A 27,918-nucleotide genomic window follows, 5' to 3' on the forward strand; every position below is an offset into this window, starting at 1 on the left:
TTACATCCAATATTTCAGTAAATGAAAGACTGCATATACGATGGTGGTCTCATAAGATTAGTACCATGTAACCTAGGCATGTAGTAGGCTATACCATCTCGGTTTGTGTAAGCACACCCTATGATGTTCTCACAACGATAAAATTGCCTAACAACACATTTCTCAGAACGTACCCCTGTTGTTAAGCAATGCACGACTGTATTGTTAAGCACCATGATCAAGTACAGCTAATCTCAAGAAGGAACTGTCAATTCAAAATCAGTAATTCTATTAACGTAAATCACCATTAACAAATTAACAGAGAAAAACCATGTATTTCTATCAAAAGATGTCAAAAAACCACTTGATAAAATCTAATTCCACTCCTGATTTTAAAACAAACAAAAACCTCTCAAACTAGAGACAGAGACTCCCCTGAACTTCATGAGAGGAATCTACCACAGACCTGCAGAGCTCTACATGTTGAATGAAGAAACATTGGCAGCATTACCTTTAAAGTCAGAAACAACACAACGAGGCCCATCACCATTACTACTCAATGCTGCAAATAAAACTAGAAAAATCTACAGGTATGAATACTAGAAAGAAAGGAGATGTTATTGGCTGAATTGTGTCCCCATCAAATTCATACGCTGCATCCCTAAAGCCCCAGTACCTCAGAATATGACTGTATTTGGAGATAAGGCTTTTAAACAGGTAATTAAGTTAAAATGAGGCCACTAGGATGGGCCCTAATCCAATCTAACTGGTGTCCTTCTAAGAAGAGACTAGGATACACAGAGGGACACCAGGGGCCCATGCGCACAAAGGGATGACCACGTGAAGAGGCAGCAAGAAGGCGGTCATCTGCAAGCCAAGGAGAGGCCTCAGGAGAAACCAACCCTGCTAGCACTTTGATCTTGGACTTCCAGACTCTAGAACTGAGAGAGAATACATTTCCGTTGTTTAAACCATCCAGTCTGTGGTATTTTGTTATGGCAGCCCCAGCAAACTAAGATAAGGGACATAGATCACCTACTTCAAGAGCCCAAGACAATTAACTGAAAAACTAATAGAACTAACAAGAGTATAGTAAGGCAATCCAATACAGGATCAATATGGAGAAATCAATTATTTCCCTGCATACTAGCAACAGCTGCTTTCAATAGGAACCAAACTATAAAAGAAAACGCCTAGGGATAAACTGAAGAAGAAATAAACTGAAGAAGGGATATACAAGAAAACCCGAATAAACGGAGAGAGAGACCATGTTTGAAGATGGAAGGACAAGATGGTCTGTTTTGTGATGGCTCATATCCGAAAGGTAAATAGCAGAATGACATCAATGCCATCCAGAAGTTGCACTGGCTCAATAGCAATTTTCCCTGGCATGTTGTTTTTAACCAATCAGTGGTAAATTTTCTCACAATTACAGAGAAAGTCTTAGCAATATATGAAGACCCACAGACAAAAGCTAAAAATTCTGCAATAGTGCCTCCCATCAGAGGAAGAACAAATGGTGGCTATGTTTTCTACAAAATTAAGCTCTAGTGAGAGAAGGGGATAGCTGAGAGAGCAGATGAAAAAGTTGTGAAGACACTTTCCCCTGTGTTTAAACAATAAAAGGATTGCTGAAGGCTAGGTCCTGGATCAGATTTTAATTTGATGAAGCTGGTATCTATCTTATTAAGCAAACACTCTCAAGAACCTACATCTTGGAAGGAGGAAGCCTGAGCCCAGGGTTTAAGGCTACAAAAGATCCACTGACTCTGATGCTGGGTGAAAATGCCAATGGGCTGTAACTGGGCAAGGACTGTTATTAGGACTGTCATTATTTGGATCAGTATTTTGGCTTCAAAGTCAGAGATTTTGAGGGGTGTGCCCCAACCTTCTTTTTCTTATAAGCCTCATTATTTTTAGCATACAAATTTTTTTCAGGAATGAAGTTTTTCAGGAATGCATACATCCTATTGTAGCAGAAAGCCTTCTGATGAAAGATGTCTCCATAAATTAATCTACAAATGCCATGCAATAATAATAAAAAATCCTAATAGGATTTTCACGGAATTTGACATGCTGAGTCTAAAACCCATCTTGAATAGAAAAAGCTCAATAATACCCTAAAAATTTGGAAAAATAACAAGTAGGTTGGCATCTCGTTGTTAAATGGCCTTTCTAGTGTTGCAAGGCAAAGCAGGGAGGGGGAAGCAAAGGCTGAGTGACCTATTTGTTCTGAGGGGACTAGTTAGACTAGGTTTGGATGTCTTGGCTGTAGGTCAATGTGACTGTCTGCTGAAGGTAGGAAGAGTGGCCAGGGAACTTGGCATGACCCTAAGACCAACCACAACTCACCCCAGAGATGATGGGCTTGCTGAGAGCAACTGCACTCTCCTCAGGTCCAAAGCAAGTTCTGCAGAGAGGATTTGCCCTACCAGACACAAGGTCAATAGTAACTAACCTACGTGGTATTACCACAGGAATAGACAAATTGATTTTATGGAAAAGGATAGTATTAACAATATCTAACATACAGCACTTATCATGTACTGAGCAATGTTCTAAGTGCTTTATGTATATTAATTCATTTAATCCTCACAACAACCTATGAGGTAGGTACTATTAACACAGAGAGGCATGGAGAGGTTAACTAGTTTGCCCAAGGTCACATAGCTATTAAGGGACAGAACTGGGAATAAAGTAGAAAAACAAATCCATATATATATATATATATATATATATATATATATATGGGAATTTAGTTTATGACAAAAGCGAAACTTCAAATCAGGAGGATAATGATGGACTAGTCAATAAATGGTCTTGGGGCAAATGACTATCCACATGAAAAAAAATAAACTTAGATTCTTACCTCCCACAATTCACAAAACTTAATTTCATAAAAAGAGGTAAAATTTTAACTTTTATACAAGTTTTAGGTGAAAATGTAAGACTTCTTACACAAGACAACTTCTTACAAACTGACAAAGATGACAATGTAAAAACTGAAATCTTCTACTTGCTAAAAAACACAATAAAACTAAAATACAAGCAACAGACTAACAGAAAATATTTTTCAACATTGCCACAATATATTAAAAAAACTCCAACAAATCTATAATATGTAAAGAACTCCTGCAAATCAATAAGAAAAACAAACATCCTAAGAGAAAAATGGGTGAAAGATTGAATGGATAATTCATAGAAAAGGAATAAAGAGGAGCCAATAAACACATAAACAAACTGAGACACCATTGTTTGCCATTGGATTAGCAAAAATTAAAAAGGCTAACATCCACTGCTGGTAAGGCTGTGGAGAAACAGGTATTTCTCATATACTGCTCATACTGCCCTTTTGGAGGGGACTTTGGCACTATTTTTTTTTTTTTGAGGAAGATTAGCCCTGAGCTAACTGCTGCCAATTCTCCTCTTTTTGCTGAGGAAGACTGGCCCTGAGCTAACATCCATGCCCATCTTCCTCTACTTTATATGTGGGATGCCTGCCACAGCATAGCTTTTGCCAAGCAGTGCCATGTCCACACCTGGGATTCGAACCGGCGAACCCCAGGCCGTCGAAAGCGGAATGTGCGAACTTAACCACTGCGCCACCGGGCCGGCCCTGAATTTGGCACTATTGACATTTATTTTGTACATACCCTTCAGACCAACAGGTGTAGCTACCCTAGAGAAATGTTAACTGGCACATGGGCACAAAGGGTTATTTATAAGAATTTTCACTGCAGCATTGTTAGTAACACCAAAAAATTAGAAACAACCTAAATGTTAATCAGTAGGGAATAAACATATGATGGTACATCTATGCTATAGACTACTATGCAACAGGTAGATCTCAATGTATTAAAGTAGATCTCTATGTACTGATGTTGAAAGATATCCACGCAAGTTGTAGAACTACATACACTAAACACAACCATACCTTTATTTATGTTTACTTCTGGGTGTAAACACAAGAGCCTGAAAGGTATACATCCAACTGATAATAAAGGTTACCCTTGGGTAACCTTCCTCAGAGGGGGAAGAGTGTTAGTCAAAGGGAATTTTTACTCCCTTTATCTTATTCTAATTTTGGTCAATGAGTATCAATCATTTTTTTTTTCGAAGATTGGCCCTGAGCTAACATCTGTTGCCAATCTTCCTGTTTTTTTTTTTCTCCCCAAAGCCCCAGTGCATAGTTGTAAGTCATTCTAGTTCCTCCATGTGGGATGCTGCCACAGCATGGCTTGAGGATCAGTGCGTAGGTCTACACCCAGGATCCAAACCCATGAACCCCAGGCCGCTGAAGCAGAGCCCACAAAGATAACCACTCAGCAACAGGGCCAGCACCAGCATTAATTTTTTTTTTAAATAATATTAAAACAAAAACCTACATGAAAGTCAGCTGCACTATACAAAAGAGTGTATGTATGTATACATACAATGAATACATTGTAGTATTCAATAAATCTCCATAAAAAAAGGAGTCATCTCTTAAATGTAAAAAGCCCACTGAAAGGTCATTATATACTTTTGCAAGAGATGAACCGAACGACACAGAACACAAATGATACAGGTGATGGCAGTAAAATAGGCAAGAGGGAAAAAAGAGTCACCAGAAGTGAAGGTTGGACAACGCTAAAAATGGACGATAGCTAATTATAACAGCTACCATTTTTGAGGCCTCCCGTGAGCAAGACATTGTGCCAGGTGCTCTACGCAAGCATCACCTCTAATTCTTACATCAACATGTGAGATATCCCCATTTTACAGATTAAGAAAATATGGCTCAGAAAAACCAAGTAGCAGGCTTAAGGCCAGGCCTTTGCTCCCTACAGGCTGTCCAGGATTGGGATTGGGTTTGGGACAGAGATTGGGGCTAGGGAGAGCCTTTCTGGCAGGGATCCAAGCGCTCAGCTGCCCTTACTATACTCTGCATCCTTGAAGCACGCTCCCAAGCTGTCCTGTTCATCCAGACTGGCGTTCTCCTCCTCCTCTTCGCTCTCAGTTCTCCAGTATGCTGGCCGCTTGATGGGCCGCTTCCCTGGGGTGCGCTGGGAAGCAGGACTGCTAGACACTGTGCCCAGCCCACTGCTGGAGCTCCCACTGCTTCGATCCTGTCCCCCGGTCCACCAGGCCTGCAGGCTGGAGGTAGCTGGTGAGGACGAGGAGGACTGCAGATTGGCCATGCACAGCATGCCCTGGATGGCCTCCTGAGTGCTGGGAGAGGCAGGGGCCTCGCTGCAACGGACAGAAGAGAAATGCTGAGGGAGTTTCTCTACTTGTCAGCGGAAACCAGTCAACAAAACAGTCATGGAGGATGGACAACAGCTTCGAGGGTCAGGGTGGGAGGAAGGAGAGAACCATCCCAGGCGAAAAAACAGAAATCAAATGAAAGGATGAAGATAGTATCAAAGACGGTTTTCATGAAAAGGCCAGTCCTTCTTGCCTCAAGTCTCTCTACAGACAGCAGGCAAGATGGCAAAAAGAGGGGTGCACCTTCTTCACTGTTCACTCATGCTGCATTCTTTCTTTTTTTTTCTTTTTTTTTTGAGGAAGATTAGCCCTGAGCTAACATCTGCCACCAATCCTCCTCTTTTTGCTGAGGAAGACTGGCCCCGAGCCAACATCCTTGCCCATCTCCCTCTACTTTATATGTGGGACGCCTGCCACAGCATGGCTTGACAAGTGGTACATAGGTCTGCATGTGGGATCTGAACCAGCAAACCGTGGGCGGCCAAAGCAGGATGTGCAAACTTAACCACTGCACCACCGGGCCGGCCCCCATTCTTCCCCTTTTTTAAACAAGGCCCAGAAAAGGCTCAGTTCTCCTTCCATGCCTCTTCCAGCCCCTCTCCAACTTCCAAATAACCCAAACTGATTCCCCTTGAAGTCTATACATCCTCTCTCTATCAGATCTTAAGTTCCTCAAGACAGATTTCTTGTCTACTTTATTCTTCTAGACCAAATGACCTGGCTAATTCTATGTCCTTGTAAATGGCTTGAAAAATATTTGCTGATTGGCTGACCTAACCCTTTGGGTGGTAAGTTGGGGGGTGTGCTGTCTGATCACCTGGAAAGGGGAGATCAAAGCCAGTACTCACGTGAGGGTAGCATAGTCAGGTCCCCCCACCTGCCTGCTGGCCTTAAGCAGATCAAGAATTCCACCAGCTCCACTCCCATTCCCAAGCTTGCTTTCGACCCCTTCTACCATGTCCTCATCTGTTGTGTAGTCCTCCTGTTTGGGAAAGAGGATATCACCTCAGCTGCCCAGGGTTGGTCTGGTAAGGCGCCAAGAAACAGTTGACAGTCTCACTCCTGATACTTAAATCTTCTGACCTCCAATTACAGACCAAGTACTAAGTGTAATAATATTCATTCTTTCATCTTAATCTGCACAGCATCTTTGTGAGGTAGGTATTATAATTCCCATTTTATAGATAAGGAAACTAAGACTCAGTGAAGCTAAATAATTTGTGTAAGGTCACAATCAGATATTCCCAGTTGGATACTCTTTCTGCTACATCACACTGCTCTGTATTAAAGGATTTTAAAAATATTTCAACTAAAAGATAATCTTCCATTTATATGCTCAGCACCACTTAGTACACAATCTTTCACTTAATAAATATTTTAGGAATTAAAGACATAGGATGTCTTTTTTTACCCCAACTACAATGATAATCTGTCCTCTGTCTCTGTAACCAGAATGAGCAGAAGATTAGACACAGGCCAGGCTCCTACCTCAATGTCAAACTCAACTTCTCCTGGTTCACGAACTCTGTTGGGGTCAGAGCAAGGCTTCGCACGGGGCAACTTTCGGGGAAATTCTAGAAAACAATAGAATGCACTTATCATAAAGCTAAGATCAGCATCTGAGCCAAACACCCAGGGGAAAGAAAATAAAATTACAATTTTCCTGAAAGTAATCACCACAGATGACTAATTTAGAGATTAGGAATTAGCTCATAAATAAATCTCTAGAGGAAAGTATACACAGAGGCCTGCCGAGCTGGTAAATCAGAATGTTAACAATCTCAGGCCTAAGGTCTTAAGTCTATTAAGAGAACCAAAAACAAATGTGAAATAGGCAGGTAGGAAAGGGAAAGAACAGGTACACACTTGGTCTTATTATCAGGGTTGCCTTCTCCTTTCCCAATCTCTCATCAATCTGCAGTTCATCATCTGAATCCAAGTCAAATTCATCCTCCACCACCTGTCCTGCCAGCCTAGCCCTGTCTGCCTTCTTTGCGATCTTGGCTCGCCGAGACTTGGATAAGCTCTTTACCCTCTTGGTACTGGACAGAAAGAGAAAGAGAACATAAAAACAGTTGCACTCAATATTGTTAAGATGGCAATTTCCCAAATTGATCTACAGATTCAATGCAATCCCTATCAAAATCCAGCTAGCTTTTTTGTAGAACTTAATAAACTGATACTAAAATATATATGGGCATATAAAGTACTTAACGTGGCCAAACAAATTTTGAAAAAGAACAAAGTTGGAGGACTTATACTACTCAATTTCAAAATTTACTATAAAGCTAAAGTAATCAAGGTAGTGTGATATTGGCATAAGGATAGACATACATCAATGGAACAGAACTGTGAGTCTAGAACCAAATCCGTGAATTTATGGTCAACTGATTTCTGACAAAGGTGCCAAGGCAATTCAGTGGGGAAAGGACAGTCTTTTCAACAGAGCTGAGATAACTTGATATTACATGCAGAGAAATGAATGTGGACTCTTACCTCACATCGTACACAAAAATTAACTCAAAATAGATCTAAATGTAAAAGCTAAGACTATAAAATTTCTAGAAGAAAATATAGGGAAATATCTTTGTGACCTGGGATTAGGTAAAATTCAAAATGTTTGTGCTTCAAAACACATCATTAAGAAAATGAAAAGAAAAACCACAAAGCATTTCTATCCAGAATATTTAAATAACTCTTAGAACTCAATAATAAGACAAGCCAATTCAAAAATGAGCACAAGATTTGAATACACATTTCTCTAAAGATGATATACAAATGGCCAAAGGAAAAGATGCTCAACATCATTAGTCATCAGGGAAATGTAAATCAAAACCACAATGAGGGGCCGGCCCGGTGGCGCAGTAGTTAAGTGCACACATTCTGCTTCGGTGGCCTGGGGTTCGCCAGTTCAGATCCCGGGTGCGGACATGGCACCACCTGGCAAGTCATGCTGCGGCAGGCATCCCATATATAAAGTAGAGGAAGATGGGCATGGATGTTAGCTCATGGCCAGCCTTCCTCAGCAAAAAGGGGAGGATTGGCGGCAGATGTTAGCTCAGGGCTGGTCTTCCTCAAAAAAATAAATAAATAAAAAACCACAATGAGATACCACTTTACATCCATCAGAATGGCTATAATCAAAAAGACAGACAATAAAAAGTGTTAGCCAGTATATGGAGAAACTCATAATTGCTGCTGGGAAGGTAAAATGGTACAGACACTTTGGAATAAATTTTGGCAGTTTCTTAAAAAGTTAAACACAGACTGACCGTATGACTCAAAATTTTACTCCTAAGTGAGAAACGAAAACATATATCCACAGAAAAATTTGTAGGCCAATGGTCATAGCACCATTATTCATAATAGCCAAAAAGTAGAATCAATCTAAATGACCATCAACTAGTGAATGGACAAACAAAATATGGTATATCCATACGATGAAATACTATTTAGCAATAAAAAGGAATCAATTAATGATACATACTACCTCATGGATAAACCTCAAAAACATCATACTGAGTGAAAGAAGCCAGACACAAAAGGACACATATTGTATGATTCCATTTCTATGAAATGTCTAGAAAAGGCAAATGTATAGAGACAGAATGTAGATTAGTGGTTGCTTGGACCTGAGGAACAGAACCAGGATTGACTATAAGTGGGCATGAAGGATCTTTTTGGGCGGATAGAAATGTTCTAAAATTGGATTGTGGTGATGGTTGTACATTCTTTAAATTTAAATTTAAATTTAAAAGTCATTTAATTGTACACTTAAAACAGGTTAATTGTATGGTATGTAAATTATACTTTAAAACGTTGTTAAAAATATATAAAGGAAGTGGAAAAAACTCAGAAGTGGCCTAAATAATCCTGTTACACATGGTAAATAATATTAACCAGTACAAACTGTTGAAATAAATCTTATAGATAAAAAGAAACAAGTTTCTGGTAAATCAGTACACTTGATACATTCAAAAATAGTAATTTGACAAACTGGCTTTCAGTGAATTGGTTGTCATTAAATTGACCTGTTTTCTACCTCGTAGGGTTGTTGGGAGGATTAAAAGAACTAATGCAGAGACTAACACATGGCAAGTGCCCAACGGTAGCTCATCTTATAATTAAGTTCTCTGGGCCTCACTTTCCACTTTAGTAAAATGGGGATAACTCTGGGCCTCACTTTCCACTTTAGTAAAATGCAGATAACAACACTTACCTTCAGGTTGTTGCGAGGACTAAATAAAATAATGTATGTAAACAACTAAGATGGAGTCTAACACAGAGCAGGTGCTAAATAAATGATAGCTATTTATATGCTGATCTTTTATTAACTTCTAATTATGAAAAATGTCAAACTTACAAAAATATACAAAAATTACAAAAATATAAAAGTATAAAACTCCCATGTACCTAGCACCCAGCTAAGCTTCAGCAATTATCAACATACTATCAATCTTGTTTTATCAGCACCTGAGTCCCTGCAAAACACTGGATTATTTTGGAGAAAAGCCAAGACATATCATATTGTCTGTAAATATTTCTATACCTTGACTCCCTAGGTTTACATAACAGCAGGCTCTGGCAGATGCAGGAGGTAACAGAAGCAGCACGAGACAGACTGGCGGGGAAGGGAAAATGTCCTCAACTGCGTTCTCAACAGCCATTATAGCTGGACCCCTTAGGACTCTCAATTTTTTCTTCCCCAGGAGATGGACCATGGGTTCTGGACAAAGGCAATGCTCAACAGTCTTTCTAATCTTATTCTTTACTAACAAAGATAGCTCTGCTGCTTTCAGAATCTGCCCTACTCTTACACTCCCTTTTCCCTTATTTCAGCCAGGTGGACCTAGTATACTCACCCTTGGGATCTGAAGACAGCCTTTTCCTACAAAAATGCTATTAAGGTATCCTTGTCACTCGTGTTCCTACAGTGTTCATATGCTGTACTTGGTTCTTGACTGCTCCTGTCTGGTCTTCTGAGTGTCCAGATAATAACTCTCACTGTCTGCCTCTGCCTCTGCCTCCCTACACATTTCGGGGTTTCTGATGACCTACTTAACTTCTGGCCATACTGACACTATCATCATCATTACTACCATCATCTTTCATATCAACTTCATCATTATATTTATCAGAGCTACCATTTATTAAGTATTTACTATGTGCCAGGCCCTGTGATAAGCACTTTACATACATTATCTCATTTAGTCCTCCAACAACCCTAAGGTAAGTTTTACCTATAGAATAGATATAATGAGGACACTGAGGCGCAGATAGTTAATTAACTTGTCAAGGTAGCACAACAAATACATATCAGAGCTGGGGTTCAAACTCATTGTCTGATTCCCAAGTCCATGCTTTTTGTTGTGAACAGCTTTTATTTTATTCTTTTAGAAAATGTTCTGTTAAAAATTATTTTAAGAAAATATATCCTCATTGTATAAAATTCAAATGCCATTGAATTCCTCTCCTGCCTCCCCTATCCTACTTTCCAGAGATAACTACTGTTACACGTTTGGTGTGACAAGTATAAAATATATAACAAATATATTTATTTGCATGAACGTGTGTAAATATCTCTGAAAGGAAATCATTGACATTGGTTGTCTATGGAGAGGGGAACTGGGGAACAAGAGGGGCGGGAGCAAAATTTTCACTATGTATCTTTTCACACTTTTTGAATTCTAAACTGCATAAATTAAATTGTAAACTTCTTCAAAAAAGTTAAATTAAAAATAAAATACAGGAAAAAGTGTGTATGTCACTTTTCTACACAAGCATACACACACATGCACAGGTGGCTTTTTAAAAAATTTAAATGGAACTATTCCTATATATTATTTTGTAACCTGATTTTTTCACTTAAGAATATATCTTGGACATCTTTCCATGTCAATAGATATTAAACTCATTCTTTTCAACAGCTACATGGTATTCTATTATATAGATGTACCATAATTTATTTATCCCCTATTGATGAACGTGTTTCCAATTACTTACTATTACAAACAAAGATGCAGTGAATACTGAACATTTCTCTTTACACATCTCTGAAATATTTCTGCAAAACAAATTCTTAAAAATCGAATCACAAAAGGTATATAAAAAACTAATGCTGTTAACCAGCATGCCATACTACCTCTTATTCCCGCCAGTGGTTCTGACTCACTGTCTTGATGAAATTTCTAGAACTTATGTAAGATTTTTGTCAGGATTGCCAATTAGATTCCAGATCGCCCTCCCACCCACCCCAACAATACCATGGTTCCCTGAACTAAGCAATGATATCTGATAATATCTGGGTATTTCCCCAAATACAGTCCCTCCCCCATCCACGTCTTAGCCCCAGGTCTCAAATCCATGCCCTATCTTAGTGGCATGTTGTCACCAACAGTCCCATTATGTCTGTGCTCCTTCTCCCCACCTCACCTGCCATTAGACATCAATAGGGCCAGCGGGCCCTCATTCCCATCAAGGTCCAAGTCTGGCGAGTCATCATCTGAGTCATTCAAGCAGGTACCAGTGATGTTGAACTGCAGAAGGAGGAGGCTCAGTTGTCACCTGTCTGGGACTCCCATGTGAATCAGGATGGCCAGTTCCCTCTGGTTTCACTGGCTGAGTTCACTGTCAAAACCACCTGAACCAAGGCCTTCTGCTAGACTGTCTCCACCCCTAACCCAAATGATCACAGGAACAAGAGGTTGAGAATGTATGGCCGGCTCAGGGGAAACCTATCAATCTTTTAAAACATATTCCGTAAAAAGAGGAGGGAACATCTTCACATGCCCATGGAGGGCACCACAATCTTGAAGCAAGGTGGAGCCCTGGAAGAAGAGCTTTTCTCAAGGACCTGTTCAAGACTCCAACATGACACTCATACACCATGTTCTCAAATGTCATTCCCATCCCAGTAATTCAAGATTCAGCTTGAGTGTCACGTTTTCTGAGAAGAGCTTCTGACCATCACCCCTACTCAAATAGAATCATCCCCCTATGTGTTTCAGGGTTCCACACACACCCTTGATTGTGGCATCCACAACACCTCATTGCACTCATTTGTTTTTATGCCTATCTTTCTCACTAGCCTGTCAGCCTCTTGAGGGTTACGTCCACAGCACCTATCACAGTGCCCAGCATAGACAAGGTCTCAATAAAAGCCTATTAAATGAGTGGGACTGGTAGCCAAACACCAGGGGCCCTAAGGGAGGTGGGAAAAAAGGATAGCCTGTCCTTTTGATACCCTGCTCTTCCAATGGACCCAAAAGGGTTGGGCTGAACCCATGGGCCAGCACCCACCTTTGCTTTCTGGGAAGAGCCTGTCTTCAGTGTCTGATGATTGTATGTGTCCATGAGATTATAGCTCAGTTGGCCAGCAGGCCCCAAGGCTGAGCTCTCCTTGCCCTTTCGCTCTGCCTTCTTGAAGAGTTCCTTGGGCTTCAGGCCTTTCTTCTTTGAACCACTTTTGGAGGGCAGTGACAGCCTGGACATGGATACTGAAGTGGAATGGGCTGGCCTGGTTAAGGGAATGGAGCCAGCTGGGAAGATCCTCTGCAGCCCAAAGATATTGCTCGTCTTCCCAACGTTCTGTTGGAAGATATCCTACAAGAGTGTTAGTACACGAGGGGGTTAGAGCTTACTCAAGGGTTCTCTCTATGCTAAGAGCAGAGATCTGTTCATGGCACTGGCGGTACTGCCATGGAAGTGGCTTACAGATACTCCACATATGCACACCCTAGTTTTTGCACAAAGAATCATCAAGAATTTACTGGGTGGCATTTTGTTACCCAGCCATTGATGAATAAGGAGAAGACGAGCAGAGGAAAAGCCCAGCACTACTGTCAAAACTGGAGAGAAAAGACTCCAAGAGCAGCTGACATGGCAGACACGGCAGAAAATAAATGAGTACAAAACTGTACGGTTAGTCCTAATTCTACTACTAGCTAGCTCTGTGACCTAGGCTAAGTGCTCTGACCACTCTGGGGCTCTGTTTGCTCAGCTGTAAAATTAAAGGATTAGACTGGAAAGGTGGTTTCAAAGATGCTCTGTGGCTCCTTTGAGCTTCTTATGAGAAGCCCTGGGGACTACAGGTAGGTGGAAGGCAAACAAGAGGAACAAGCAGAGCTCTAAGCCTCCTGCCTTCATCTTATTCATACCAGCTATGCCTTGGTTGTATATATTGGGCTTCCATGTAAGATCTCATTTGAAAAAAAGGATTCCATTGCTTTAAAACATTTGAAAGCCAATGGACCAGATATGATTGATCTATCTCTAAGCTCTCTTCCAACCAGCCATTGTATACAAAACGAGTTTAAGTGGAAAGAACCAGAGAAAAGGTAGGTCTTTTAACTAAACCCTGAAGGATTTTGACAGGTAGGAGTGGAAGAGAATGAGGTAGGAGGTGAACAAGGTAAGCTATGGTGTAGGCAGTGGCACATGCTGCAGGCACTAAGGCTAGAAGAGAAGCCCAACTTTCCAGTAGCTCACTCTGACCACCTTTCAGCATGGATTTAGTGCCTATATCCTGGGTGCTAGATGGAACTTTACAGCTTCTGAGCTAAAGGAAAGTTTAAACTTCCTCAAGCCCAATTCTCCTCTGGTGCCTCTGCTACTTCACCAGCCCACAGTGAGTTCTCTCTTTGCTGCAAAGTCTGTTAATAACAATGGCTCACATTTATTGAGTACTTACCCTGCCAGGCACTGTGCGAGGAGCTCTACTTACATTAGCTCTTAATCCTGACAAAACTATGAAAAGGTAGTGTTATCTTCACTTTAGAGATAAGGATACTGAGGTTCTGAAAGGCTTGCAAGTGACAGAATAGGAACCAGAACCCAAGTTTCTCTGAGTCTCTTACCACCACACCTTACTGCCTTGTGCTATACACCACCTGTTGAAACATGGCTTTGTAATCATCTTCAACCCAGGAGAATTGTCATTTTGCAGAATGCAGAGACTGAGTCAAAATATTAATAAGAACAACTACTATGACCTCCACCACTCACCACCTCCATGACCCATCATCACAATTTATTGAGCACCTACTGTGTGCCAAGCACTATACTTAGTGCTCAACCTGAACTATCTTATTTAATCCTTTTAATAACCATTGAGTAGGTATAATTATTCCCACTTTAGAGATGAGGAAACTAAGGCTCAGACAGGTTAACTTTGCCCAAGGTCCTCTATTAGATAGTGAGTTCTTTGTGGGCAGGCATTGTATTATCTATGTATCCTAAGAACCTGGCCCAATATCTGGCACACTTGAGGCACACAGTAATTATCTGAATGAATGAATAAATGGATGAATGAATAGGGCCCTTGGTGGGGTCTTCCCAACCCTTCCCCTGAGCTCTCCCGCCAACGGCAGAAACCTGACCTGCCACTTGAGCCTTGAGCCCTTCCCAAATGCCTCCCCTGCTCGCATGCTTCTTACTTCCACCAGGCGGATCTCCCTAGCCAGATCTTTAATGAGCTGTACGGTCCGCACTGTCTCTGGAATCTCATCCTCGTGGTCTGGCAGAGCCTGTCAAACAAGACATAAGGAATAGACCCATACATAAAGGGACAACTGATTTTTGACAAAGGTACCAAAGCAATTCAATGGAGAAAGGGTAGTCTCTTTAACAAATGCTACTAGAAAGACTAGATATCCACATGCAAAAAAAGAACCTCAATCCATATGTTGTACCATATGCACAGACACAGAAATTCAAAATGGATCATAAACCTAAAGGTAAAATCTAAAACTATAAACCCTGTAGAAGAAAACAGGAGAAAATCTTTGTGACCTTGGTTAGGCAAAGATATCTTAGGACACAAAAAGCACGAACCATAAAAGAAAACACTGATAAATTGGACTTAATAAAAAATAAAAACCTCTCGGAAAAACACTAAGACAAACCACAGACTGGGAGAAAATATTCGTAAAACATATATCTGATAAAGGACAGTGTCAAGAGGTGTGAGGAACTCAGTTGTGGGCTTGGGCCACACCCCTTAAAAAGTCAAGGACCTCAGGGAGATCCCTGGGGATGACCCAGCCTCTCCACTTGTGAAGACAGAACTCAGTGCTGAGCAGCTACAGGTCCACAGCTAGCTCAACAGCAACCCAGGGAGAGACCTGTTGGTTGTCTCTCTTTTAATTCGTTAGCAATCTTTTTGAGTACTTGAGATTTATGTCTTTATATAGACAGATCTCTCAAGCTTTTCCTTTGTGATTTCTTCCACCAGCTGTCACTTCATTACTGTATCCAGAGGACTGATAAAAAGTCCTCAGCATTTCGTTCTTGCTTCCCACGGTTTGATGTTTTCCTTTAACTATTTTAATCCATCTGGAATTTATTTTGGTGGCTGGGCAGGGGTGGGGACTGAGAACCCATGTGACCCAGCTGGATAATCTTAATAGTTCCCTTCTCCCAGCTGAGGGGTTCTGGAAAGGTGAGGGAGCAAGTGCCTCCCATGGAAGTCATCTGCATTTCACAAAAGACTTCTTCCATGAGCGTGGGCTCCTCAGATCTGTGTCCTACTCTCCTCCAGCTTCCTTTGGCCATGTTGTTTGGGGCCACCCCTTGGTCTCTGGGGCCATCCTGGCCTAGGGCATGAGTGCTTAGGACCCACCTACCTTCCTCCCTTTTGATGTTCCTGGGACAGAGTCACTCTGAAGTTCACTTCATGGGGGAGGGGGGTCAGAGGTGAAACCCAAGGTAGCCACACCTGAGGGGTGTGGAGAAACAATTACAGGCTAAGGCCCAGGTGTAGGTGAGTCCAGGGAGCAAGAGAAGGCCCAAAACATGAAGTCCAAAGACATCTGAAGGGAAGGTTGGCAACAGGAAATGGTAGATTGTGCAAGTTACACCTGCAGTGGCTGAAAGGTCTCCTTAGGCCACTGTATGCAGGGGAAGGAATCTATAAGGAGTATCAGAAGCATTAAGAGAATATACTGATATGTCTTCTAATCTTTTTGCATTTCTTATAATTGTTTTTTTAAAAAAATTCAACATTTTGAGTAGGTAATCCATTCACATAGTTCAAAAATCAAACAATAGAAAAAGATATATATATTGAAAAGCCTCAATATATATCTGTCCCTGTCATCAGCCCCATTAGCCCACCCATACAGGTAACCACATTTATTAGTTCCTTCCACATCCCTCCAGATTGTGTCTTTGGGCAAATACAAACACATATAAACATAATTCTTGTTTTCCCCCTTTGTACACATAAGGTAGCACACTATACACATGGTTCTACATCTTTATGTGACAAATTCTGGCAATCTTTCCAAATCAGTACATAGAGAGTTTCCTTAATCTCTTTTAAAGCTGTTTAGTATTCAACTGGATAGATGGGTATTAGTATATTTCTAAAAAGCCATTTTGGCAGTATGCATCAAGAGTCTTACATTTTTTCATATACTTTGATTAGTAACTGCTCTTCTAGGAATCTATCCTGAAGAAACAACCAAGAGATGAGGGACAAAGACTGATGCAAATAGATAATCACTGCATGATTGTCATAACTACCTCTCAAATAAATAAATAAAAAGGAAGAAACAATAAACAAGTGGTTAGGTGAGGATGGTACATCCCTGCAAAAGAATATCATGTAACTATTAAATGTTTATGGAGAACTTTGGTGACACAGGAAAATTAAGACAAGCTAACCAATTCAGATACAAAATTGTACATACAGGGAAATAGCAATTATGTTTTAAAGTGCATATAAAAAAGACCAGAAGAAAATATAACCAAATGTTAATGTTAATTCTCTCTGAGTGTTAAAATTTCAGATAATGTTTTTCCTTCTTTATACTCTTCTGTATTTTTCTAATTTTCTATAGTAAGCATGTATTACTTTTTATATAATCAAAAAGAAAGGTTTAAAAACATAATCCCAGGAGTCCCAGCCCAGTCCTCCACTCTAACCCCAGGAGCATAAACCTCCCTGGTCTCTTCTACCTCCCCAAAGCCAGTCCCTACTGAGGGCAGAACTCTAGAGGAGGTAGAGAAATAAGTATATTTACTTCTTTCCTTGTCCAGGCTCTAAAGGCCAAGTTCAGGGCTTTGCCACCATGAACCAGGTAGGAGGCAGGGTGTCTCCTGTTTTCTCGCAAACCTAAAGGGGGAAAGAAGGCAGTGTGTCAACAAAGCAATGCAGGGAAGTGAAGGAATTGTTGCTCTTTTCAGGCAACCAGAGAAAATGTTCAAGGCTCTGAGCATAATTCCAGATCTCAGTTCTTATAACAGTGTTCATTTAATGACTACCTACTACATGCTAGGCATTTAACATCTATCTCATTGACTCTTTATACCCACCCCATAAGCCATGTATCATTATCTTCATTTTATAGTTCAGGAAACTGAGGCTGAGAGAGGCAAAGAGACTTAACCAAGGGCACACACCAAGCGAGTACCAAAACCAAGACTGAAACCATGTCTATCTGAATCCGAGGCCTGTGTTCCTTCTACCACGCTACTATACCTCTTGGGTTTCAAACTGCGAACACTAAGGAGGACCACAAGTGCCACCGACACAGATCTGAAGAGCCATTAATGCCCTTGTCCTGAGTTACTCCAGGAGGAGGTTATGACAGCCAGATTTAGGCTCCATAAACAATTATCTACTGAACTGAGCTGTTCAGAACAGGTAATAAGTGGTTAGTCATCCAGCCTCTGATTGAACACTTAGGCTTGTCAGTCTAGGTGGCAGAATAAGGGCTGGAGGTATTGGGTAGGAGACTGTACTCACTGGCCTCTGAGGTTCTTTGTAACTCTGAGATACTGATTCCTTCTGACCAAGTCACCTTAAAGAATCTCAGGTCTGAGCAAGGGAACCGCTCTACTTCAGAGCAGACCAGGAAAGAAGAAACCCAGTAGGTTGGCTTCCACCTGGACTGATACCCGGAAACCAACGTAACAATGCCAGGATGGTCAGGCCTGGGCCTGTCCCCGACCCCATGGGAAGCACATTCAGGAAACTCTAAGACTATCCAGATTGAGTTTCTTACTTTAATTGGCAGGAAGTGGGGAGAATTTCACTGTGATTCAATTTTCTCAGCCACCTTCGGTAATAAAAAAGTTTAAATCCATGCTCTACCCTACATTATGCTTAGTAAAAAAGCCAATCTCAAAAGATCACATACTGTATGATTCCATTTTTATAACATTCTTGAAATGAAAAAATTAAAGAGACGGAAAACAAATCAGTGGTTTCCAGAAGTTATGGGTAGTGCAGGGGGAGAGAGTGGGTGAGACCATAAAGGGGTAACACTAGGGAGATCTTCGTGGTGATGGAATAGTACTGTATCTTGACTGAGTTGATGGTTACATGCACACATGCACACACACACATGCTCAGGGCAGCAGGGCAAAAGGGACAGTTGGCAAAGGGCTCCATACCTCGAAAGATGTCCAGGATGTGTTTTCCCACATACCAGCAGATGGTCTCAAAGTTGGGGAACTTGAAGAGGTCTGCTGTGCTCAGCCGCTTCTCAATCTCATAGGCTCTGGAGGAAGTAGGCACAACAATAACAGTGATAACAAGGATCCCATTTACTCAGCACCTGCACGTATCAGGTCTTGTTCTGGATGCATTGTATGCATTATCTCTAATCCTCACAACTACCCTGTAAGACCCTACTTTATGGTTAGGAAACTTGGGCTTAAAGGTTACGTGACTTGCCCAAAGTCATGTAACTACTAATTGAGGAAGAGGTATTCATTGCTGAACATCATCAGGAACCAGTATCCATTCCTTTCTGATCATCTCGTCTCCTTCTATGCTGCACTCCTCACTATAGGGGAGAACTCAAGGACTGTAGCAAACGGGAATGGCCAACTAGGGATCACCACAGCTTCAGGACTCACTTGAGCTGCATTTCGATGTTAAGACTGTGCAAGAAGTTCCCTCCAAAGGCAAGGCAGTCCACGGGGGTAAGCACAGCATGGATCCATCCTGCAGTGTAACAAGGCAAAATCATAGCTGGCAGAGGGCCTTTCTTCCTGTGGACATCTCCACTGTCTGCTCAGCTCAAACACAACTCCTTAGAGCAGCCAGCCTGGCAGTGACTTAGAACATTCTGAGTTCCTCTGACTCAAAACATTCTAGGTTCCTCTACTCTCCCAACACCCATCCTGGCCAAGTCTGCCATCATTATAACTTTGAACTGGACCAATCCACGAGGTTAATAAACTCCTTCTACTTTCCTCCTCTCCACTTCAAAGTCTATCTGTTGCCCCATCCATCCTCTCTCTTGTCTCTAAGAAGGGCATCATCTCCTTGCCATAACTACTCCTTCTAACTCTACCCTAATAAAACAAAGAGCTTTTGTGCTGGACAGACCTGGGTTCAAATTCTGTTTTCTAGCTAAATATCCACTTCACAGGTTAGTTGTGAAGCATGCACCTAGTTGGAACTCAATTATTCTCCTTGTCCTAGACCCTACAATGCCTTCTGGGAACTTCGGATTTTTCTTTTTAAATTTCTCTCATATTCATCTCCCCTTCTCCATTTATTCACCCTACCAATGCTTTAGGTTCAGACGCCTCATTATTTCTCACCTAGGCTACTTACAACAGCCTGCAAACTGCCTCGTCTACATCAGCAGTTCTCAAAATGTGGTCCAGGGAATCCTAGGGCTCCCTGAGACTCTTTCAAAGCATACGCAAGGTCAAAACTATGCTCATGATAATACTAAGATGTTATTTGTCTTTTTCACCCTCATTCTTTCACAGGTGTACAGTGGAGGTTTTCAGAGGGTACATGACATGATATCACAACATGCAGAAGCAGATTTGAGGATCCAGTCATTTTCTATTAATCCAGACATTGGAAGGATTTGCAAAAATGTAAGTGTCACTTTTCCCACTAAATCTTTTTGGTTTGAAAATAGCTATTTCTCATAAAAATTATTACTTATGCTAACATATAATGGGTTTATTATTGTTATTTCTCAATTAATTAACAAATATGTTTAAATTTTGTTTTAATTTATAATATGGTAAATATTGATATATAAACCACATAAATAAAAACTCTTTTGGGTCCTCAATTACATTTAAGAGTATAAAGGGGTCCTGAGTCCAAAGTGTTCACAAACCACTGTTCGACACCAATCTCAACCTCTGAAGTCTGTCCTCCACATCCCAATCCTAAGTGATATATCTAAAATACAAATCTGCCCACGTCATCCCCTGCTCCAAATTCTTCAATGAAATGTATATATACAGGAGAATGGATAAATTGCTATATATTCGTACCATGGAATACTAGAAAGCAAGTAAAATGAATGAACAACAGCTGTATGTATCAATATGGATCTCATAATCAAAAAGTTTGAGAAAAAAGTAAGTTGAGAAGAATACATCTAATATGATTCCATTTATCTAACATTCAAAAACATATAAAACAATACTATATACTGCTTAGTGGGGCATACCTATGTCATAAAGGGATAAAAATGCATGAGGATGATAATCACCAACTTCAGGACAATGGCTAGCTCTGAGAGGGAAGAATGGGAATGCAATGGAGGAGAGGTATACAGGAGGATTCAAATATATTCATAATATTTTATATTTTTGGTTATGAATACATAAATGTCCATTATAATATTCTTTATATCTTTTGCTGCACTTGAAATATTTCATTATAAATTAATTAAACAAACAAATAAACCTTCAATGGTCCCGAGTTGCTTCTGGGTAAGTTCAGCCTGCCTACTTTTTCAGTTTCATCTGCTCCCAGCCCTTGGTCTTTAGGTTCCAATATCTATAAACTGCTTCACGCAACCTTGCTTTGCTTATGTCTCTCCCTACGTCTGAGATGTCTTTCCCGCCTTTTTTTTCCCTTGGTCAGTCCCTACTTACTCTTCAGGTGTCATTCTTCTGAGAGATTTTCACAAACCTCTGGCTAGACTAAGTACTCTTCACTGTGCTCCCCAAATTTTCAGTGAGTATCTCTATTGTGGTTATTAGAACATTACAGTAGTACTCCCTTATCCACCATTTCACTTTCTGTGGTTTCAGTTACCAGTGGTCAATGGTGGTCTGAAAATATTAAATGGAAAGTTCCAGAAATAAACAATTCATAAATTTTAAATTGCACACTGTTCTGAGTAGCATGATGAAATCTCGGGCCATCCTGCTCTGTCCCACCCAGGAAGTAAATCATCCCTTTGTCCAGCATACCCATGCTGTATACACTACTTGCCCGTTAGTCACTTAGTAACTGTCTCGGTCATCAGACAGTCAAGGTATTGCAGTACTTGTGTTCAGGTAACCCTTATTTTACTTAATAATGGCCCCAAGGCGCAAGAGTAGTGATGCTGGCAATTCAGATGTGCCAAACAGAAGCCATAAAGTGTTTCCTTTAAGTGAAAAGGTAAAAGTTCTCGACTTAATAAGGAAAGCAAAGAAAATCGTATGCTAAGGTTACTAAGATTTATGGTAAGAACGAATCTTCTATCCACGAAATTGTGAAGAAGGAAAAAGAAATTTGTATTAATTTTGCTGTTGCACCTCAAATATGTATGCACAGGAAAAGAACATAGTATATATAGGGTTTGGTACTATCCACAGTTTCAGGCATCCACTGGGGGTCTTGAAATATATCCTCCATGGATAAGGGGAGACAACTGTATACTAAAATGGCCTGTAACTCTTTTGTCTCTAGTACCTAGCCCACTGCTGGGGCAGACGATAGACATGCAATGCTTGTAGAACTAAGTAGTCTGCACCCAGTTTGTGGGAATTTCTACCAAGACACAAATTAATCCAACTCGAATTTCTGGTAGGCAAATCAATTCACCAAACAGTTAGTAAGTGCCCAGTGTAGAAAAGCATTATGTGAGATCTGTCAAAGGATTCAAAGATGGGTAAATAAGTGCTTGGGAACAGGAAACTATAAAAGAGAAAAGCAGATGGGTATGGGGAGGTGGGGAAGGGGTGACTTGCCTCATCATATATTAAATATTCTATGAAACCAATGTAATCAAATCAACATGATATTGATATATGAACAAGTAAATCTGTGTAACAGAAAAGAAAATCCAGAATTATACAATATAATGTTAGACAAAGATATTAGAATTACATGAGAAGAATTTTTTAAAAGTCATCATAAAAATGCTTCAATGAACAATTACAAACATGCTTGAAACAAAAGAAAATAGAAAAAAAGAGAAGATACGAACAAGAAACAAAGGGAAATTTTAGAACTGAAAAATACCATATCTGAAATAAATAATGAAACAGATGAACTCAAGAGAAGAATGGAGATGATGGAGAAAAGAATCAGAGAATTTGAAGACAGAACAATAGAAAGTACCCAAAATGGATAAGAGGGAGGAAACAGACTGAGAGGAAAATAAACTCAGGGACCTATGGGAATACAGCAAAATATGTAATATTCAGATAATCAGAGATCCAGGAGAAGAGAAGTTAAAGTGTGGAGCTGAAAAAGCATTCAAAGAAATAATAGCTAAAATTTTCACTAATATACCAAAAGACATAAACCTAAACATTCAAGAAGCTCAGGGAACACATACAGTATAAACCCAAAGAATTCCATGCCAAGACATATTATAGTGAATCTGCTGAAAACTAAAGAATACAAAAAAAATTCAAAGTAGCAAGAAATGACACATATAGGAGAAAAACAATTTGAATGACAGCCAAAATCTCATCAGAAATCATGGAGGCCAGAAGGAAGCAGCACAACATTCTACAAGTGCTGCAAGGAAAGTACTGTCAACCCAGAATTCTATATCCAGCAAAAATATCCTTCAGAAATGAAAGAGAAATCAAGACATTTACAGATGAAGGAAAACTAAGAGAATTTGTTGCCAGCAGACCTACCCTGAAACTCTAAACAGAAAGGAAATAATAAAAGAAGGAATCTTGGAACACTGGGAAGGAAGAAAGAACAACAGAAGAGTAAAAATACAGGTAAATACAATAGACTTTCCTTCTCTTGGGTATTCTAAATTATGTTTGACAGTTGAAACAAAAATTAAAACACTGGGCCGGCCCCATGGCTGAGTGGTGGTTAAGTTCAAGTGCTCTGTTTCGGCAGCCCAGGGTTTTGCTGATTTGGATCCTGGGCGCAGACCTAGTACTGCTCATTAAGCCATGCTAGGGCAGCATCCCACATAGCAGAACCAGAAGGACCTACAACTATGTACCAGGGGTGCTTTGGGGAGAAGAAGGAAAAAAAAAAGATTGCCAACAGATCTTAGCTCAGGAGCCAATCTTTAAAAAAGAAAAATTAAAACACTATGTGATATGGTTCTCAGCGTAGGCAGAGGAAATATTTAAGACAAATATATTATAAATGGGAAGGGTAAAGGGATGCAAACAGAAGTAAAGTTTCATCCCTTCCCTCAAACTGGTAAAATGTCAATTAAAATGTCAGTATCAGTAGACTGTGATTTGGGAAAAAAAAAATATATATATATATATTTATATATATATATATAAAACTAGAGCAACCACTAAAAAAACCTATACAAAATCTGAAGGTAAAAATTCATATGAAAATTTAAGGGGCCCAGAATAGCCATTAATAATCTTGAAAAAGAAAAACAAAGTTAGAGGGCTCGCACTTCCTAATTTCAAAACTTACTACAAATGTATGGTAATTGAGACAGTGTGATACTGTCATAAGGACAGATATACAGATCAATGGAATAGAATTCAAAGCCCAGAAATAAACCAATACATCTATGGTCAACTGATTTTTGACAAAGGTGTCAAAACAATTCAATGAGGAAAGAACAGTCTTTTCAAATAGTTCTGGGACAAGTGGACATCCACATGCAAAAGAATGAAATAGGACCCTTACCTTACACCATACACAAACATTAACTTGAAATGGATGAAAGACCTAAATGTAAAAACTAAAACTATAAAATGGTTAGAAAACACAGGTGTAAATCTTCATGACCTTGAAATAGGCAATAGTCTCTTAGCTATAACACCAAAGACACAAGTAATCAACAAAAATAAACAAACTGGACTTTTGTGCTTCATAGGACACCATCAAGAAAGCGAAAAGACAACCCCCAGAATGAAAGAAGATATTTGCAAATCATATATCTGATAAAGGTCTAATATCCAAAATATATAAAGAATTCTTACAACTCAATAATAAAAAGACAAATTACCTAATTAAAGAATGGACAAAGGATTTTTGTTTTTCTTAAAGATTTTATTTTTCCTTTTTTTCCCCAAAGCCCCCAGTATATAGTTTTGTATTTTTAGTTGTGGGTCCTTCCAGTTGTGGCATGTGGGACGCCACCTCAGCATGGATTGATGAGCGGTGCCATGTCCGCACCCAGGATTTGAACCGGCAAAACCCTGGGCTGCCAAAGCGGAGTGCGCAAACTTAACCACTCCGCCATGGGGCCGGCCCCTGGACAAAGGTTTTGAATAGACATTTCTCAAAAAAAAGATATACAAATGTCTAATAAGCATATAGAAAGATGTTCAACATGAACAGTCATTAGGGAAACACAAATTAAAATCTCAATGAGATACCACTTCACACCCACTAGGATGGCTATAATCATACAGACAGACAAGAATAAGTGTTGGGGAGGATGTGGAAAAATTAAGACACTCATAGAGGTCGCCCCGTGGCCGAGTGGTTAAGTTTGTGCGCTCCGCTTCGGCGGCCCAGGATTTTGCTGGTTTGAATCCTGGGCTCGGACATGGCACCGCTCATCAGGCCACGGTGAGGCGGTGTCCCACATGCCACAATTAGAAGGACCCACAACTAAAAATAGACAACTATGTACCAGGGGGTTTTGGGGAGAAAAAGTAAACATAAAATCTTTAAAAACAAAAAAGGACCCTCATAAATCGCTGGTGGGAATGTAAAGTGGTGCAGAGGCTTTAGAAAACAGTTTGGCAGTTCTGCCAGAAGTTAAACATAGTTACTATATGACTCAGCGATTCCTCTACTAGGTATATACTCAAGAGAATTGAAAATATACATTAACACAATAACTTGTATATGTATGTTCATAGGAGCATTATTCATAATAGCCAAAAAGTGAAAACAACCCAAATGTCTATAAAATGATGAATGGATAAATGAGGTATATCTACCCAATGGAATATTATTCAGCCATTTAAAGAATGAAGTACTGACAAATGCGATAACATGGATGAACCTTGAAAATATGCTGAGTGAAAGAAGCCAGACACAAAAGACCACACATTGCATGATTCCATTTATATGAGATTTTCAGAACAGACAAATCCGTATACAAAGAAAAGTACAAGTGTTTGACAAGGGCTGAAGAGAGGAAGGAACGGGGAGTGACTACCAATGGGTACAGGGCTTCTTTTTAAAGTAATGAAAATTTTCTGGTATTAGTGGTGATGGTTGTACAACTTTGTGAATATTTTTTTTAAAAAACTAAACTTCACCCTTTAACATGATAAGTTTTATGGTATGTGAATTATATCTCAATCTTTTAAAAAGCACATTTCACTAAATGAAAATGAAAATACAACATATCAAAACATGTGACACAGCTAAATCAGTGCTGAGGGTGAAATTTATAGCACTTAATGCTTACATTAAAAAAGAGGAAAACTCTGAAATCAGTAATCTAAGCTCCTGTCTCAAGATTGGAAAAAAAAAGAGAGCAAAATAAACCCAAAGCAAGTAGAAAGAAGGAAAAACAAAGATAAAAGTAGAATTCAATGAAATAAAAAACAAAGACAACAGAGAAATCAACGAAACAAAAAGTGGTTCTTTAAAAAGTTCCATAAAACTGACAAACCTCCATCAAGATTGACACAGAATAAAAGGGAAGGCACAAACAACTAATAGCAAGAATGAAACAGAGGACATCACTACAGACTCGGAAGACATCAAAAGGATAATAAGGAAAGACTATGAACAACTCTACACACATAAATTTGACAACTTTGATAAAATGGACCAATTCCTTGAAAAGCACAAACTATCATAACTCATCCAATATGAAATAGATAAGTTGAATAGCCTAATAAAGTCTAAGAAAATTTAATGTTAATTAAAAACTTTCCAAAAAGAAATCTTCAGGTCCATGTGATTGCACTAGAGAATTCTGCCAAACGTCTCAAGAAAACTTAACACTAATTCTGAAATCAAGGAATTAAGAAATCAAGGAAAATCTAAATAGAGAGACATACTGTGTTCATGGAAGACTCGACATAGTAAAGATGTCAACTTTGCCCAAATTGACCCAACCAGGGGAACTTTTTCATAATACATACACTCAGATCCCACCCCAGACCTACAAATTCATAATTCTAGGGGTGAAGCTTAGCCAAGTATTGTTTAGGGAAAAAAACCCATCTCTACCTCAGGTCATTTTGATTTATGCCTACAGTACCAGCATCCCAGTAACTATCCCAAGAGCCACGGGGCTGAGAGTGTTCTTCCTTATCTGTCCACCAAGTTGACATGAGCCCAGTGCAAAGGAGTCATCGACCTCCTCCTGGACTTCCCCACTTGCAGCCTCCCCAAGTGATCATGCTGGCCCCTGGCCATCATGTGAATTTTCTTGAGGTCCAGTTCTGAGCCTTCAGCTGATATGAGAGGGATATCCCGCATAATCAGATCAACACATTATGGGAAGGGGTTGGCTCTAGTGACACAAGCTCCCTCTCTCTTTCCACCCTCCCCAAACTCGCCCAGGGAAGACCTGTAGGAATGAAAAGTGTCTGTCCTTGCTTCACGGAACACTTGTAGCACTTGTCCACCTGGTCCCCAAAGAACATCTCATTCTGGTTAGAGGAGCTGCTCCAGCACTCAAAGAGAGTGAGGTTGGCATTTGTTGGACGAATTAGGTAGAAGATCTTTTCACCCTGAAACAGAAAGAGGTTGAAGTGCCAAAAATGTTAAGGATTTCGAGAAAAGTCCTCCAAGGGGTCTCCAAAAGGATATTCTCTCTTCCATGCTCCAAGATCATGAAGTATGCCAGAATTCTTTCCCAAACCCATCCAAGAATCATTTTTATGTGGATTTGGAAAACTTCAAAAGGTCCTTTTGCACTCCACACTTTTAAGCTTCTGTAAGACTGACAAAAACAATTTGGAAAGGGCATTTCAAACAAAAGTGTTCAACTTAGGACAAATGTACACCAAAGGCTCCTGTTTTAGATGTAATGTCAAATGAAAAATGGCCTCTATAAATGAGTAGATCAATACTACTAGCCCTAGGAGAATTTAAGGCCACATTTTACTGATGAGAGAAAAACTGATTTTGCCTTTAAATGCCATTTACAGAGAATGTTCCTTCTCACACCTGTAATCAAAGCTAATAAAAAATTTAAAAGTTCAGTTATTGCCCAAGGACTTCTGGAAGATTATGTGTTAGGTGATTACCTGTTGGAAGAACATTTTATTTCCTAATCATGTTTTGCCTGGATAGTCACCAGATAGATAATTTGGCAGAAAAGAAACAAAAACCCACTAGCACAAAAATATCCCCAACCCACAGTTTAACCAATATTTCATGATAAATTTCAATGTAGAAAAGCAACAATAAGAGCAATTATCTATTGTACAATTGGAAAAATTTGAATCAGATCTTTAGACAATAGTATTATATTAACATTAATTTCCTGATTTTGATAACTATACTGTGGCTATATAAAAGAATGCCCTTGTTTTTAAGAAATACACATTGAATTA

At 39.8% G+C, this 27,918-nt stretch overlaps 1 protein-coding gene across 4 annotated transcripts in view; it reads right to left on the reverse strand.

Moving 5' to 3' along the window:
• Positions 1-27,918, reverse strand: part of PHF8 (PHD finger protein 8) — a 112,874-nt gene that overhangs the window by 34,513 nt on the left and 50,443 nt on the right. For 2 of the 4 annotated variants that reach the window (XM_070502245.1, XM_070502243.1), the window contains exons 8-18: positions 26,928-27,090; positions 19,093-19,180; positions 18,625-18,731; positions 17,250-17,341; positions 14,661-14,750; positions 12,526-12,828; positions 11,659-11,762; positions 7,093-7,268; positions 6,715-6,800; positions 6,075-6,208; positions 4,898-5,211 (exon numbers count right to left, since the gene is read on the reverse strand). In XM_070502245.1, the coding sequence (XP_070358346.1) occupies positions 4,898-5,211; positions 6,075-6,208; positions 6,715-6,800; positions 7,093-7,268; positions 11,659-11,762; positions 12,526-12,828; positions 14,661-14,750; positions 17,250-17,341; positions 18,625-18,731; positions 19,093-19,180; positions 26,928-27,090 (1,657 nt within the window). The remainder of the gene's footprint in view (positions 1-4,897; positions 5,212-6,074; positions 6,209-6,714; positions 6,801-7,092; positions 7,269-11,658; positions 11,763-12,525; positions 12,829-14,660; positions 14,751-17,249; positions 17,342-18,624; positions 18,732-19,092; positions 19,181-26,927; positions 27,091-27,918) is intronic. The other 2 variants (XM_070502247.1, XM_070502246.1) reach the window with 1 other exon arrangement.

The sequence above is a fragment of the Equus asinus genome, chromosome X, assembly GCF_041296235.1.
Source record: "Equus asinus isolate D_3611 breed Donkey chromosome X, EquAss-T2T_v2, whole genome shotgun sequence".
In the NCBI taxonomy this organism is placed as follows: Eukaryota; Metazoa; Chordata; class Mammalia; order Perissodactyla; family Equidae; genus Equus; species Equus asinus.